The sequence below is a fragment of the Canis lupus genome, chromosome 6, assembly GCF_011100685.1.
Source record: "Canis lupus familiaris isolate Mischka breed German Shepherd chromosome 6, alternate assembly UU_Cfam_GSD_1.0, whole genome shotgun sequence".
Lineage (NCBI taxonomy): Eukaryota > Metazoa > Chordata > Mammalia > Carnivora > Canidae > Canis > Canis lupus.
The window spans coordinates 32,025,534-32,042,709 of NC_049227.1; the positions used below are offsets into that span (position 1 = coordinate 32,025,534).

At 48.1% G+C, this 17,176-nt stretch overlaps 1 protein-coding gene across 12 annotated transcripts in view; it reads right to left on the minus strand.

The window, feature by feature from the left end:
• CLEC16A (C-type lectin domain containing 16A) overlaps positions 1-17,176 on the minus strand; it is a 196,347-nt gene that overhangs the window by 170,340 nt on the left and 8,831 nt on the right. For 10 of the 12 annotated variants that reach the window (XM_038540371.1, XM_038540368.1, XM_038540370.1 and 7 more), the window contains exons 2-7: positions 14,318-14,446; positions 10,050-10,183; positions 4,765-4,913; positions 2,352-2,457; positions 1,029-1,034; positions 519-642 (exon numbers count right to left, since the gene is read on the minus strand). In XM_038540371.1, the coding sequence (XP_038396299.1) occupies positions 519-642; positions 1,029-1,034; positions 2,352-2,457; positions 4,765-4,913; positions 10,050-10,183; positions 14,318-14,446 (648 nt within the window). The remainder of the gene's footprint in view (positions 1-518; positions 643-1,028; positions 1,035-2,351; positions 2,458-4,764; positions 4,914-10,049; positions 10,184-14,317; positions 14,447-17,176) is intronic. The other 2 variants (XM_038540367.1, XM_038540369.1) reach the window with 1 other exon arrangement.

Consider the following 17,176-nt stretch of genomic DNA (forward strand, 5'->3'; position numbering starts at 1 on the left):
CTCGGAAACCACTAGTCTACTCTCAGTCTCTCCAGAGAAATGCCCTGTTGTGGGCATTTCATATAAACAGGGCCGCATAAAGTGTGATCCTTTGCATCTGGCCTCTTTCCCTGAGCATCATGCACTCAAAGGTCCAAGCACAGGGTGCCACGTGTCAGCACTTCACTTTCTTTTACTGCCTAGTACGATTCCACTGTATGCAAACGCCACATTTTATCTGCTCACCAGGTGACAGATCATCTTACTCTCTTTACCAGCTGCCTGGCACCCCATCTATGGGTGTGCTGAATTTAGTGACCCTACTCCCCTCCAGGAGGTAGGAGAGTTGTTTATATGACTTTCCACAGTTATAAAAAGCGGAAAGGTGGGTAGAACCTTTCGGAAGATGGAAGTCCACATTCTGCCGACACACAGGTGGGTGAGTTTTGTGCTAGTGTTTATTTTTCCTCAATGAAAACAGAATTCTCCCCTAACCACTCTCTCTGCCTGAGAAGCACCCCCACAAGGTGGTCACTTACTCCTCATCAGTCTGCACGCAGTTATCAAGTTCGATCACGTGGCTCCCGATGAACCAGACCAAATTGGAGAAGTAAGGAACAGCAGTTTTATCTCTGATATAGTGCAGCATGGCCTGGTTATCCACTGAGAAAATTCACAAGAGAAGAAGAAGAAGAAGAAAAAGTCAAACTACCAAAAATAACTGGGGGAGATTAAAAAAAAAGAAAAAGAAAACCACAATGAAAAAGCTCTCTGCTATAATCTGAACCTTCTCTGTCTTTCCTGGGAATACTTGAAAATTGGTTATCTTATTCATGAAATCATACACATCAAGGCAGTTCTTATGCTATTTTTATAATTAATAAAATGAATTAATTAGGTTAAATATTAATAGTGCAATCAGGAAGCCTACTTCTCAGCAATGCATTTAGCTCGACTACAATGGAAACTATGCCATTCTCAGGCAAGTTTCCTGTATTTACACGAAAGGATAAGTTAAGAAAGCAGAAAACCAGAAGTTAATAACTTACATGACACTGGAATAAGGAACACGGGAATCGTCATTGAAGGAAAGGCAAAAAACAGACAACAGTTAACAGGGTTAGGAACTGGGATGGTGAGACAGTTGCTCAGAGGGACAGAGGGCTAGGGCAGGAGGCATCTAAAGATTCGAGCTGGAAAAGACAAGAGAGAAGAGAGAGCAGGGGCAGCAGTACGGGGGCTCAGACCAGGGCGCAAACTCAGAAGCCTGCTGAATGGGCCGCTGACTCAGTGAGTGAGGCCGGGAGGCCCAGCCTGTGAACTAGGGAGCCCAGGCCTCAACCCCAGGGGGAGCCGCTCAGCACACCAGCTCACCACTGCCAAGTCTCTACTTTCAAGTCAGAAATCCAGAGTTACCCATGATCTCCCAGTGTTTAAATACTGGCAACTATGTATCTTTTCAAGGAATATGTAAGCCAATCAAAACATGTCTGAGGGCTGGTCCAGCTCTCCGCCCTCCGTTTGCAACCATGGGCAGGGGCCCACCAGGCTCTTAGACAAGGCTCTTCAATTTAGTGCAATCCCAAAGTGAGGCTGGAGTGAGTCCCTGAGGAGCTTCCCTCACCCCAATTAGGGGTCATCTCAAGTAATAACACCATGACTCATAATCTAGAAGGTCAAAGCCCTTTAGACCTTGAGAAAATGGGAGTCCCAGCTCCAGTGTGGGGACTACAGGGGGAATAACCCCAGTGTCAGGCAGGGAAGGCACATGTCCTCAGAGGGCAGTTCCAGGCTGGGAAACTTGTGTCCAGCCAGCGTTTGTATCAAGGTGGGCGGGAATCTATGGAAGGGCTGTCTCCCAGAGGTGATGTTTTGGGCATTAAGTACATCTTGACAAAAGGAGAATTTTTTGGGTTTTGCAGATGCTTGAAAATACAATACTGCCCCCTGCCGTATGAAATGCTTCTACACATTATTTAGAGATAACATAACCCCAGGCTGTACTTAAGTGCATTGTACAGCCTGAAACACAAAAATGTAAATATGACATTTAAAAGACAACTTTGCTTTATCTAATTGTCACATGGCTGCTCGGAGTCCCACAAGTGCCTTTCTTAGGACACTACTACTGTGTATCTGTACTGATTAAGACTTCAACATGCAAAACCGAGTGCCTGCAGAGTGGCACAAAAATTCACGCAAGGGGCCAATTAAATGTTGATGATTACAAGCCTTTCGTGAGACATGCACCCCCAGCTGTAATAAATGGGCTCTCTGTGACCACCAGAGAACTATGTATACAGACTCATGAGAGCAAGCACCAGGTGTTAAGTTAGAAATCAGACGAGCTATGAGTACATAAGGAAGCTTACCTTTGTAGACGTTCAAAGTTATGGTTCTTACAGCAATTCTAACCATGCTTTCAGGGTGATTGAAAAATTTTATGGCTTCTGTGTACAGGGCAAAGTCATTAGTGTGCTAAAACAGAAGAAGTACCAAAAAGAAGTTACAAACTCACAGGGCAGGCCTTGCCCCCACCCAATTTTCTGAATCTTATCAGACTTCTGTAAAAGACAGAAAACCCATTACCCTTCATGAACCTGAAGCCAGTGGTTCATTACCAAGGGATCACAACAGTTGAGAAGCATAGAACTACACTGCTTGGGGCCTTAAGAAAAGCAGGAACATGATCTGGGCTTGGACCCGAGCAGGGCGAGCTCTGCTGCCCTCTTCTGGCCAGTTTTCCCACATGACTCTGGATCCCTGCTCCAAGGGCACCTGTGGGCAGTGAGGGCATGGGGAAGAGCAAAGTGACAACTGTCTAATGAGGACAATGCCGCTTTGAGCACTAGAAGTGTACACTTAGCAGGAGGTAGGTACAGTACTGGCCCACATGAAAGAGGAAACTGAGCCCACCTAAACATAAGGCTCCTCCCAGCTCCACTGGTGACCAGCAGGATGCTCTTCCAGAAACATCACTCTGGTCCCACAGTCTCAGTGTCCTGCCCTCCCATCCTGGTGTAAAGAAGTCCAGCTGCACTTGAGTGGAGGTAACTCTCTCCAGTCTATTTCACAGGCGGATTTTCATCCACCTGGGAGAGTCTCTGGCATGATGCAAAGATTGTCTATGTGTCTCTGGACATGTTTAAGGGGCACCTACTATCTGCCAGGTACTGGGCCACACAATGTTAATTTTTCAAATTGCCATACATTTTGTGGTCGACAGCTAGGATTTTTTTCCCTCCGAGACCAGTTCTTCCCCACTCCTAATCTAGACAAGGAAAATCAAGGTTCAGGCTGTTCTTGCTGTACCATATGGGGACAGCTGGATGGATTTTGCCCAAACTCAGAGGATATGTCTGAGAGTATGGTCTGACTATAAATAGAGGTTGTGCAGCATACATGACCACCAATTGGAAGACACCTGCCATGCAAACAGTACATCCTCCAGGATGGCCCAGTGACCATCACCACCTGTATTTGCACACTGTCATCCTTTCTCACACTGAGTCAGGGCTGGCCCATGTGACTTAAGTAATATGGCAGAAAAGATGGTGTGTGGCCTCTGAGGCTGGGTCATAAAAGGCATTACAGCTCATCTTGGTCTCCTGAATTGTTTGTTCTGGGGAAAGCCAGCTGCCATGCCATGAGGACACTCAAGCAGCCGCTGGAGAAGCCTGTGTAACCGAGGCCTCCCGCCGATAGCCAGCGCTGACTGATCAGCTGCACTCTGAATGAGCTGCCTTGGAAGCAGATTCCCCAACCCCACCCGGCCTTCACATGTAGCCTCGTGATAAAGACCAAGCAGAATTGCCCTGCCAGGCTGCTCTCAAATTCCCGACACCCTCACGAGAAACGTGGCATCATTCTGACCAGGAGAACACAAGAGGAAGTCTGCTGGGAGGCTTCTGAGAAAGTAGTGTTTTGGGAAGTTAGAAAGGAACACAAGAAGGGAAGCGATCTCTTCAGGCCTGCTGGCAGCACTACACGAATGTGTGATGTTTGGAGCTGCTGTGGCCATCCTGGGACCGGGAGGGGTTGAGTCTGAGGACAGATGCCAACTATATGGTCAGCAGAGCAGGAAGATGGCAATGCCTGCTTCCTCAATGACGTGGTTGAGCCACAGGACGAACCAGCCCCAGGACAGCCGGCATCTGTACCTTTTGGAATGTGAGATAAACCGACTTTATCAAGTTCCTTTTCACACTGTGAAAGGCAATTTATTTATTGAAATGGCTAGTCATTTTCCCAAGGAATACCAGGGACGTTAGCATGTGAAAGGGGACAATGGCCCTGATTTTAAGGAGCCAGGTACATACTAGGGGCTCTGAAGACATCATCTCACTTAATTCAATCTCTGGAAAATCCTTCGAGGTAGAGACCATCATCCCCTTTTCTCAGATGAGAATACTAAGGCTCAGAGGACAGAGACTTCTCTGAGGTCACGCAGCAGAGAAGTAGTAAAGCTGGGTCTGACCACACTGCCTGTTTTTCCCGCAGGGCAGCACAACCCCCAGTTAACTTTTGAGCACTTCTCCCCGCCAAGAATGCAATGTTCTCAGGTCTGTCTCACAAATTCAATTTTACGTTAAAAACAAAGAGGTAACTTTTAAATGAAAAAAAAAAAATTTTAAAGCATGTCAAGGTCAAACAGGGTCACTATGAAAATCAGGTAATGGTGAGCACCCAAATGCTTTGTCAACAGACACGAGGCCACTCGGCCCAAAGGTGCTGCTCTGACCAACTAGCTTTCTGCCCAAATGTCCCCCTCTGGCAGTTACTTACCTCATTGTAAAAGAAATGGACGGTGTGGTTGTTGAGTTTTAATGAAAGTGTTTTCAGGAACGATATATAATATGCCATAATCTCCTCATCGGAAAAGTCAAACTTATGGACGATGATAGAATTTACATAATTATTAGAGAGCAAATAATCTAGAGGGAGAGAAAAAAAAAAAAAAAAAAAGCCAAGACAGACGGGTTAATTCATGCGGGAGGAAAGCCAAGCAGACAAAGTCAGGTGACTCTGAATATACTCGAACCCATCAAGCTTCTGGGTCGCTGGGGCTTAATAGGCCAAACAGGAGCGGCCTCAGCTTTAGCCAGCATAGAAATCAGCCAGCTGCTCTCTCCAGCCTCAAGAAAGTTCAAGAACCATGAGACAGACAGACTCAGGCTACCCCTTCCTCCTACACCAAACAGAAAAAATATTTCAACATCTTTTTTTCCTTGCTGGCAAAGTTCAACACAGAGCTGGGAGTGGGGCAGATGTGTTGGTGTGTGGGCATTTTCACAAACCACCCACAGACGAGGGGAAAAAGCACTGGATTTTATTAAAAGCTGTTCCACGATGCCATCAAGAGTTACACTGCCATCCCTAAATGCTACAAAGGGCTAGCTACATAGTCCTTTTCTCCCTACATAGCCACATGATCCCATAAAAGCTACTTTATGCAGAACCTCCCTCCACTACATGCCCAGCACCAGGCTGGGCACTTGACATTATCCAGCAGAGCAGGTCTCATTCCTCTCATTTTGCAGAGAAGTAAAAAAAAAAAAAAAAAAAAAAAAATTTGCCTGTGGCCCTGCTGTTCGATAGCCTAGCCTTGGGTCCCTGCCAGGCATGTCTCTGAGCCCTCACCAGTCACCCAGCAGAGCGCTGCCATCCCCACTGTGTGTGTCCTGTAGGCTGCCAGTCTGTGAGCTCTGCACCATCCCACCGTCTCCCCCCTCCCCCAGTGGTTAAAGGCAGAATGGGACCAACATCCACACCTAAAGGCAGATGTGGTTAGGGCAGTAAACCAAGTGGTTTGGAGCCTGACTACTCAAAGCCTAGTTCTCAGACCCGCAAACCAGCATCACCTGGAGTTTGTCAGACGCACAGAATCTTGGGCCCCAGCCCTGCCCACCTTCTAGGCTCTCTGGGGTGGCCCTGGTACGCTCCCTGTGTAAGAAACACTGCATGGCTTCCAGTCAGGCTCATATTTCGAGGTCTTGCATTTGAAGGGGACTTGGATCCACCCTGCCCCTGCCACTCCCTCGTTGGGTGACCCTGGGAAAGCCACTTAGCCTCCTCACTCTCCAGTTTCCTTACCTAAAAACAGGAGTAATATTATCTTTCTCAGGGGTCTGCTGTTGAGGATTAAACTGGACAGAGCATCACGGACAGTGAGAGGCACAAAGCAAACACGCAGTCATGGCAGCCGCCACCACTCCTCTTAGCCCTATCGCACAGAGACCCCTAATCCCTCCCATTGACCCTCCAGCCACCAGGACTAGACACGGTTGCTCTCAGGAGCAGGAAATAGATTATTATTTGGTGTCAAAGAGGTACCCAACCTAAACCAAAGTACTACTAGAAAGACTGACATCACCAAACGCACCCCCAAAGAACCATCCAGGAACACGGGGCTGCGAGAGGGGCCGCCTCCTCAGAAGCCAGCTCTCAGGGAAAGCCACGGCCTTCTGAAAGGCACACTGAGTATTCCCAGCTTGACAGGCTGTGTTCAATACCTCCCGATTCTAATAACTCCTGAGACAAATCCTGGGGCTCTAGAGGCAGTGGGTCTGGGGTGGGGGTTCCTAAGAATCTTAATTGACTTAATTATTTAAAAATGACATTACATGTATCACAACTCTGAAGTATACAGCCTGGTAGGTGTGCAAATGTACACATAGGTGAATCTTAAATCCACCTACTTTGTACTTACATATATATTTATATATACATGCACCCTTCACAAATCTTAAGTGTCCAGCTTGATGAATTTCTGCAAATACATTACACCATGTAAGCACCATCCAGGTCACAAACAACATATTTCTAGCTCCCCAGGAGGCTCCTTGATAGCCCTGCCCAGACTGTTTAAGATGAGACTCTTTCAAAAAAGGCTGCCACAGGATAATGCCGGATTACAAAACCTCAAGGATGATTTAAATTAATTTATATGATGACTAATTCTGATAAAGGAAGGACAGTCAATACCCTCCCCCCACAGCAAGCCCTGGTTTGACATGGATCACACCGACTTGTTTTGCTTGTTCTAGAGCTTCAAATCCATGGATCACGCAGCACGCACGCTTGTGTCTGGCCTCTGTCACTGGTTCCCACATTGGAGAGTTACCCACATTGCTACATGTGGTGGTCATAGTTCATTCCCAGTCTCCTTTTTGCTATGTGGTATTCTATTCTATACACAGTCCTCAACCTACCCCCCCTAGAACCTTAACTTGTAAGAAGCAGCCCAGTGGGTGCTGATGCCCAGAGCACTTCTCTTTCATTCTGTCATTTTGGCTATGGCCGGGGATGAACTAGCTAGCAGAAGGTTGACATGTCTTGTGGGGAGCCACTGTGACTGCTTGGTGACTTCCGGGCCACCAGAGGCACGGATGCCAATGCTGGCAGCTTCAGACATACCGCCATGAGCCTCTTGGCTACCTTCTTGAGCTGGAAAAGCCACATGCTCCCATCATTCCCCAGTGGGGACTTTTTCCAGGGCCTCCACAGGATGACTCTGTGGGTGCTGCGGGCCACCGTGGGGGCAGCAGAGGTGCCTCTATTATTCGGCTGGGATTTTTCTACTACCCCCTCACTGGGTGGCCAACTTTCTGTGGTATCCTTTTCTAATCAACCCAGGAGTCTCTAAGTAATCTCAGTCTCTCGGGCCTTCTGTGACTTAGGTCACCGAACCCAACAGGCAACAGGTGCACTTGTGAGATGGCTGCTCGTAATAGTGAAAACCTGGAAACCACCCCGCTGCCCGTGGGCAGGCAGGAGAACTCGGGGCTTAGAGAGATGAAGCTCTGGAGCCGAACTATGTGGGGATGCGGGAACGGGCTGCCTGAAAACTTAAGATACGGCAGGAAGTTGGGAAAACAGAAAACAAATGCTATGTGTCCACTGAACCATGAAGGAGAGGCTCTGCAGAACTTCTGCTTTCTATATTCTCGTCCTGTTTGATTTGTTGTTGCTGTTTTGGAATGAGGACGTTTTCTTCCCATGGTTGAAAAATAAAAATAACAGCAAAAGTCACCTGTCCTCCTCACCCCCACAAATCAAAGTAAGTAAAAGGCAGTCACGTCTGCCACTTCCACGGGGCTTATAGAAGCACTCTGTTGAGTTCTTCCTAAAGATGGTGGCATCTTGCCTGCGTTTCTTATAACACCGCACCCTTAGTCCTAATTCAAGAAAAGTCAAGGTGGTCCGAAAACTCCAGCACTTTCCACCATGCCAACCCCTGCCCATCAATACAATAGCCCCGTGGCTAGCTGGGCTTAGGAAGGTTACCCGAGAACAGACATTTAGGGGAATGCTGGATTTAGTGATAAAAGCAGCTCGACTGGACGCCTCCATTTGACAGACCCCAGGCTGCCCACATCCGCTGCCACACTTAATCCCCACACCACTCTATTCCCCAGATATAAGCATCATCTCCACTTCACAGAAGCAGAAACTGCAGCTGGGAGCAGAGTCCACCCCCCCACCCCCACGCCCGGAGCACAGGCATGGCCAATGTGGCAGAGGGGCCTGGGACCTGGTGGGGTCCAGGGCCTGCACCTCAGGGCTGGGTCTTCCCCCCTCGGAATTTTCAGAAACCACACACAATTCATATCCAGGGTAACAAATGCTGTTAACACGGGAAACCACTTACGGAGAGTGAGTCAACTCACTTCGGGAAGTATGAGCAGAGGCTCCTAGGGTGGCAGCACCACCTAGTGGCCACTTCCCAGAGCCACCATTCACAGCCCCATCCCTGCCTCTCCTCTCCCTGCTTCCCCCTGACAGTGTCGCCCTCTCTCCCTCCTTCCACCCACCAGAAACTTTCTAAGCCCATCTCAGGACCTAGAGTCTGCCTTTGACACAGACATTTGGCCTGTCATCTTTTCTCCCTTGTGTCCGGCGTGCAGGGCCTAGGGCCTGCTGTAGTCATAGTAACAAAGCTAGAGGTCAAGCACGGAGGAGTAGGAGCTGAACCAGGTTTCTCGCCCTCGACTCTGCTGACATTTGGGACTAGATAATCCTTTGGGGGGGGGGGGGGGAGCTGTCCTGCGCATTGTCAGATGCTTAGCAGCACCCCTGGGCTCTACCCACCAGATGCCAACACACTCCCACCTGCCCACCCATTACTACAGAGAATGTCTGCAGATGCTGACAAATGTCCTCCGGGGGCACCCCCCCGCCCCCGCAGCTGCACCAATGAACTAACCCAGCTGGACTGAGACCCCTTATGGATTCTGGCATCGCCAGAGTGCTCACCATGGGCCACTGTCTAGAACTCCCTGGGTATCAAGGGAGCTCTTCATGCTGACAACACCTGCCTCACTGGGCGGTTGTTTCGGAGGAAGAGTCAGGCTTAGTGAGGGTGGAGAGGCAGCTCCATGTCTCACCCTCGCCAGCCAGGAGGTGGGGGTGAGGGAGGCAGGTCAGCTGCCAAAGCCCACACTCCTGCATGCTCCTGGGCCCTTCCCTCCTCACCCTGCTGCCTCTAGCACTTATTCTGTTGGCTGATTATTCAGTGATCCCAAAAAGTTACAAGGAAAAAAACGTGAATAGCCCAGAATCACTCAGCCCCTCAAGGGTACCGCACCACACAGGGATAAACATGGTGGTATGGACCAAACTGCAGGATACCCCCATTCACACAGGAAAACCCTAACCCCCAAAGTGACTATATTTAGAGAGGTGAGAGGCTTTAAGGAGGTGATTCAGGTTAAACAAAGCCCTCCCGTGAGGCCCTGATCAAAGACCACTGGTGTCCTTATAAGAAGAGAAGACACCAGAACTCTTTCTATGCACACACAACAAGAAAGGCAATTCCAGAAACAATAAGATAGTCATCCACAAACCAGGAAGAAAGGTCTCACCAGAAACTACCCCTGATGGAACCTCCAGAACTATGAGAAAATTTCCGTGGTCCAAGCCACCCAATCTCGGGCATCCTTGTTATAGCAGCCCAAGCATGCTAAGACATACAGAAAGAACAGACATGCAAAAAGCAACACAGAAACCACCCAAACTCCATGCTGCCAAAGCTCCGTGGCAGGGAGGCAAGAGTCAAGGGTTGTCCTTACAAAGTGAAGTCTCGTGACTGATATTCTCAAAGAGGATGTTGAGGGTCTGCAGCAGCTGAACGCACACATAGCGGCCGGATTTCTGCCGCAGGATGTTCAAGAAGAAAACAAACATGTTCTTCTCCAGGAAGAAGCTGGGGAGAGAATGGAAGAGCATCAGTGGTGGGCTTCTACCCAGGGAAATACAAGTCATCCTTCCAGCTGTGTGCACAGCACATGGGTGTAGACTGCCCCTGACCCCCAAAGGCATCTGCAGAGCAGCAGATCACACCACCAGCAAGCCCCCCCACACCCCACATATCCCCTACTCCGGCTTCCCCACTGATGCCGTCCTCCTCCACCCTCTCTCCCCAGAATGTGAGCACCATGCTGGGCCTGGGAAGATCTTTAGCCACTAAACGATACACAACCATCTACCGGTGCTGTGGGAAACCCGATGGGCAAATTCTCCCAACAAATACTATTCTTAGTTTTCCTTACTAGGCCTCTTTCCTTTGCTTTGGTATTTTTTGCATGTTAAACACCACCACCTGGAGTTCCCTACTGAGGGGCAAGATAATGCTATTAAAAGAGTTTTCAAATTTGCGGGGGGCGGGGGGGTGGGGGGGGGGAACTGGAAGGGATTGAAAGGGCTGTTGGGGGGGGGGGGGGCGCAACACAGTGCCCAGGTCAGCTTCTGCCTTTGTTCTGGACAGGACATCTGTCTACATGCAGCCTGGGGACATTGTCTTTGGGAGTATGTGCTGGCTTTTTTTAGTCTTGCAATGGAGACGGAACCCTCTGATGCCTTTCTTGAAAGGCAGAAAATGGTGTTTTCTCATTATGTGTTCTCCATAATGCAAACTAAAACCAGGTAATCTCTCATCTGGGATACCCAGAACAGGTCCCTGCAGTCACGAGGGTCTTGTCACTTGGTTCTGGGGATCTGTCTCGACTGTCAGTTGCACAGTGACAGGATCATGGGCCTCGCACTTGCTCAGTGCTGCATAACTTCTGTTTGAATTCATGAAAAGGTAAATGAATAAAGGAAAAAGAAAAACATGAACTCAAACCTTTTCTGATTTGGGGAACCTGTCTGCCTACAAATGCCATTGCACATTGATCTCTATCATTTGACCTAGTTTCTTTTAAAGATTTTATTTATTTATTCATGAGAGAGACAGGGAGAGGCAGAGACACAAAGGGAGAAGCAGGCTCCCTACAGGGAGCCTAATGCAGGACTTGATCCCAGGACCTCAGGATCACGCCCTGAGCCAAAGGCAGACAGACACTCAACCACTGAGCCACCCAGGTGCCCCCCATTTGACCTGTTTTGTCTCCCTTCGCTTTAGGTTGAATAAATCAGTGACTCCCAAGCATCACCCAACAAGTTCATTGTAGCACCAGACCAACTTGGGAACTTGTTAAAATGTTTGGACCTAGCTCTGGCCCAGGGATAGATTCTGCAGGTCTAGTGTGAAATCCAGGAGCCTGGATTTTTATATCTCCCCCAGGGGAGGTGGAGGGGTTCCTTGGAAAAATGGCTCATTCTAGATCTGGGGCAGGGAAAATATAAGATGAGCCTGGAGCATCTTAGAGTACAGGGAAGTAAGGCAGTGCTCAAGAAAACCAGAAGGACAGGGGTGTGTCAAAGGGACACAGGAACCAAACCTGAAAGTGCCCCAGTGCCCAAGCTGGGGCAAATGGAGCAACAGAATAAATAATACAGATTGGATCCAAAGTATACTTTAATCCACAATACTGTTTTAATTTAGTATTAATAACACAGTATTGGATCCACAATATACTTTAACCCAAAGAGTAAAATAAACATCCACGACCCCATATTGATATAAATGACTGAATGAATAAATGGGAGAAGAGATGAATCTTCCCCATGCAAAAGAATTTCAAAAAACATATAGATATGCACTACCCCCCTTCCAGAAGGTGGAGCTAAATTCCCATGCCCCAGGTGGGCTAAACTGAGCGACTCTCTTTCAAAGAACAGCAGAGAGGGAAACAGCTCTATAGTAGGAAAATCTGGCAGATACCACCTTAACTAAGTGATCAGATTAACCTCACCAGACAGCAGGTAGATGTCTTCACTGCTGATTGGGTGGGATGAGAAGGGCACCACACCTCCGTGGCATTCTTTCCCATAACCCTCGGGCTAATCATGAGAAAGGCATCACAGAAACCCAGATTGGGGGCGGGGGTGGGCATCCTACAGGACCCTTGACCAGTACTCCTCAAAACCATCAAGGTTGGGGTGCCCGGGTGGCTCAGTGGTTGAGTGTCTGCTTTCAGCTCTGGTTATAATCCTGGGGTACTGGGATGGGGTTCTGCATCAGGATCCCCATGGGGGGCCTGCTTCTCCCTCTGCCTGTGTCTCTGCCTGTTTCTCGTAAATAAAGTCTTTAAAAAAAAAAAAACAAGATCATGAAAAAAATAGAAGACTGAAAAATCTGTCACAGATCAGAGGAGGCCGGGTAGACATGACAACTAAAAGTGCTGTGGGAACCTGGATTCTGTTCCTAGAGCAGCAAGAGGGTCTTCATGGAAAAACTGGCAAAATCCAAATCAAGCCTGGAGTTTACTTAACACTAATGTACCACGGTTACCTTCTGACAAACGCACCCCAGTCGGGTAAGACATTGGGAACTTTCTGTACCATCTTCGTGACTTTTCTATAAATCTAAAATTATTCTAAAAGAAATGGATTAAAAGCAAATTCTCCTGGGGACCCTACTGGGGACTTAGGAATCATGGAGCCTCCAAGAGCTGAGCAGTTTCTCTGAGACAACAGATGGGTTCAGAAAATCCACTCTAGGGGCACCTGGGTGGTTCAGTGGTGGAGCATCTGCCTTCGGCTCAGGGTGTGATCCTGGGGCCCTAGGATCAAGTCCCATATTGGGCTCCCTGCAGGGAGCCTGCCTCTCCCTCTGCCTGTGTCTCTGCCTCTATCTCTCATGAATAAAGACAACCTTTAAAAAAAAGAAAAAGAAAGAAAATCCACTCTAATCAAGGGGACATGTTTCTAACCTTCAACCCAAAGAGCATTCACATTTCCAAAACAGACACCAACCAACCAAGCGATTTCTTAAAGGAATCCAGCCCCATTTGCAGGCAACATCTCCTTCTTTACTCATGTTCTTCTCTGGGGAAAAGGCCTGTGTCACAGTTTGCATTTTCCACAAATAGCTTTATCTTAGATAACCCTCCTGATGAAAACAGAGAGCGATCTGGAAAACCAGAATATCTAATAAGAAGCCAGGCTAGAAACGGAACACCTTTTTTTGTTTTAAATGGGTTTAACGTGGCCTCAATACTTACAGTTGAGATTCTTTTATATAAAAATAAAATGTTTGGTGGCTATCATAACCCAGATCCCTCTGCACTCAGACACTGAGCAGGTCTACTGGGAAATCTATCCATGGCTTCCAGCCTTTGCTTTTTTAACTCTCCAATAGGGACATTTTTATAAATTATCATGTGCTAACAATTCTTGAGTGCCTAATCTGTACTAGGCAGTGGGCAGGAAATTTCTCTCCTTTAGAGATGCAGAGGGACGCCTGGGTGGCGCTGTCAGTTGAGAATCGAACTCTCAATTCCAACTCAGGTCACAATCTCAGGGTCATGAGATTGAGCCCTGCATTGGGCTTCATGCTGGGCATAGGGCCTGCTTAAGAGTCTCTCTTGCCCAAAAAAACAAAACAAAACAAAACAAAACAAAACAAAAAAAAAAAAAAAAGGAAAGTGAGGCAGGCCTAAAATTGCTCATTGGGGAAGTACACAAATGAGAAGCCCCTTCACTGCTTCCCAGCTGTGCCACCCTGAGCATAAATGGCGATGCTCATGACAGCAGGGCCTCCACCCAGGGGCAGCTGGGAGACTTAGATTATCTCATCAAGAGCTCAGTACTGGGCCCGCCCAGCAGTATACACAATAAATATGAGCCCTTAGTCTCTCCACAGCAAGGGCTCTTCAGTTCACTTAGCGAACTTCCCAGGATGTTTTCCCCTTCCTTCAGGGAGATCATCAGATGCGACTTGGAAAATGATTCATAATGTCTTCAGATTTTTCGAGAGACACTCATTTCCCTCACTTTCCCACTGTCAGCTTACGTTTCTCCAGTGTTTCAAGGACATTTTATATAGATATACATATCTGCCCAAGACCAAATTGGTGTCAAACCCTGACATCATCAGGAATGACTCATGGTATACATTTAGAAGAATATTCAAAGGAAGAAGAGTCAGAAAACAAAAAACACTGGAAACCCTTACTCAAATACTGAGCTGTCATTTTGATCTCCCCAAATCAGGATCTCAGTGATGGAACGGATGGTCTCCACCAGCAGGTTCCGGTTCTGTTCTGTGACTGTGGTGTTTTTGGTCAAAACGTGGTACAGATACCTGACAGAAAGGAAAGAACATTAAGGATTACCAACTGAAATGAAAGCCAGACTCCATGACCACTAGTGACATTTTGGGGACAGTTTGGCAGTGCTCTTTCAGATGTGATTAGCACAACTCCCATTCGTAGAAGCAGCTACTCCACGTAAGAAAAGTGGCAGATGATGCTGTGAAGTGTTAACCAGAAACACACCAACCCAAATGGATATGAGAGAATCAGGCCCTAAAGACAGCCATCCTCAAACTCCAGTGGCAAGAGAATCACCTGGAGAACTGGGTAAAGTGGGGGCTACTGAAGCCCACCTGGAGACTCAGAACCAGCAGGACTCACGGGCCTTTCGACACCCCCCAGGTGATCCTGATGCTGGTGGAGCAAGTGGAGACACATGGCCCAGGCCGAATGTCTAGCTAAAACCCTCAGCCAGGCTGATGCAGAGCTTAGAGGGGTGGAGTTGCAGATTAGGGCCTGGAAGTCTCAACACCAGTCAGTTGCTGGGGCAAAGACCACAGGCAATCAAGACTACCCTTGGGGGTGCCGCGGATGGGGGGGCTCAGTTGGTTAAGCACCCAACTCTTGATTTTGGTTCAGGTTGTGATCTATCGCAAGGTTTGGGATCTAGCCCTGAGTTGGGCTTCCTGCTCAGCGTGGAATCTGCTTCTCTTTCCTTCTGCTCCTCCCCTACTTGCACACCAGCAAGCCACAGGGGACACAGTCAGTTAACATCTGACTCTTGGTTTCAGCTCAGGTCATGATCTCAGGGTTGTGGGATCAAGCCCCACATCCAGCTCTGTGCCCAGCCTGGAGTCTGCTTAAAGACTATCTTTCTGGGATCCCTGGGTGGCGCAGCGGTTTAGTGCCTGCCTTTGGCCCAGGGCATGATCCTGGAGACCCGGGATCGAATCCCACGTCGGGCTTCCGGTACATGGAGCCTGCTTCTCCCTCTGCCTATGTCTCTGCCTCTCTCTCTCTCTCTCTCTCTCTGTGACTATCATTAAAAAAAAAAAAAACTATCTTTCCCTCTCCCTCCCTGCTATGCTCGAATTCTCTCTCATCTTAAAACAACCCTTGAAACCCATCAGAACTGATAGGTCAAATGAACTAGGTGGCTTGCAGTTCAAGGCATCAACCTTCTTTGCTGGGTACAGATTGAAGTTAGGAAGGTCTGGGAGGCTAAGGCCCTGTGCTTTACCCACCAAATGTTCCTGGGAGGCCTTTGCTGCTCCAGGCTTGTGCCTGCCACAGGGGTAGAGGCAGATAGACTGAGTCCCATCCTCAGGCCTCTACTGGTGGTCAAGGCAATAGAAAGAATCACCGAGGCCAGTCCTGGGCAGTGTGGGACCTAGGGCCTGGCTAGATGCCCTAGGAGTGCCATCTGCACGGTTCGTGAGAGCACTGTTGCAAACAACAAGACTTCATTCTTTTCTATGGCTGAGTATTATTCCATTGTCTATATAGACCACATCTTCATCTGTTGATGGGCATCTGAACTCTTTCCATAATTTGGCTATTTTTGTTCTATTATAAACATCTGAGTGCATACATCCCTCGAAGACCACTTGAAGATGCTGATGCCCCTGCCTCCTGGCTCCCAAAAGCGCCTCCCTCCCCTTCCCTCAGAGTTGTCTTTTTTTTTTTAAGATTTTTAAGTAATCTCTACATCCAATGTGAGGCTGACTCACAACCCTGAGATCAAGAATCTCATGCTGTATGGCCTGTGCCAGCCAGGCATCCACTCCCTTTGAGTTAGCATTTCTGTATCTAATGTGGATGGAGCTAGAGAGTATAATGCTAAATGAAGTAAGTTGGAGAAAGACAAATACCGTGTGATTTCACTCATGCGGGATTTAAGAAACAAACACGGGTGGGAGGGAGAGAGACAAACCAAGAAACAGACTCTTAACTATAGAGAACACACTGATGGCCCCCGGGGTGGGAGGGCGATGTGAGGGGGGGAGGGGTAAAAAGAGGGATGAGGATTAAGGAGCACACTTGTTGGGATGAGCACGGGGTATTGCATGAAAGTGATGAGTCACTAAATTCTACACCTGAAATTAATTACACTGTTAATTAACCGGAACTTACAAACTTGAAAAATATTATAAATTTAATAAATAAAATTTAAAAACCAGCGTCTCCAGGGCCCATAGACTGACTTCAGCTGTCATGGTTTGGGAAGAAAAGGGGGACAGCAAGAGGGACGGATTCAGGAAGAATCACCTCCTGACGTTATCACCATCTTTAGTCTGGAGGTGAGGCTGGTGAGAGCAAGGCAGGGAAAGAATAGGTAGGGTCCTACTTTGAAAGTCTCTAAAAATAGGTAGGGTATAATAAATCAGGAGAACCTTGGAACCCTAAGGACTAATCCGCTTTAGGGGGCTGGGTTTTATGTATTCATGTTGTTGCTGCTCGTTACATCTGAAAGACAGTTTAAGGAGTCCCTTAATCATGTAATCAATTAAAGACTGCGTGCAACATACAACTAGAACACCTCTCCAAATTTAGAAATCTCCACCACGTGTGCCCAATGTACCAGCAGGACTGCGCGGGGGCGTGGAGGCCATTCCCCCCTGTGCGAAGGGGGCTCCATGGCACTGAAGCACCCTGGATGAATCGTGGGAGGACCCACCCGGGAACCTCTGCCTCCACCTCCTCTCCCGTGCCTTCTCCTCAAGAAGCTCAAAGAGCAGAGTTTTACGAATTGTGCTTCACCGGCCCCCTCCAACAAAATC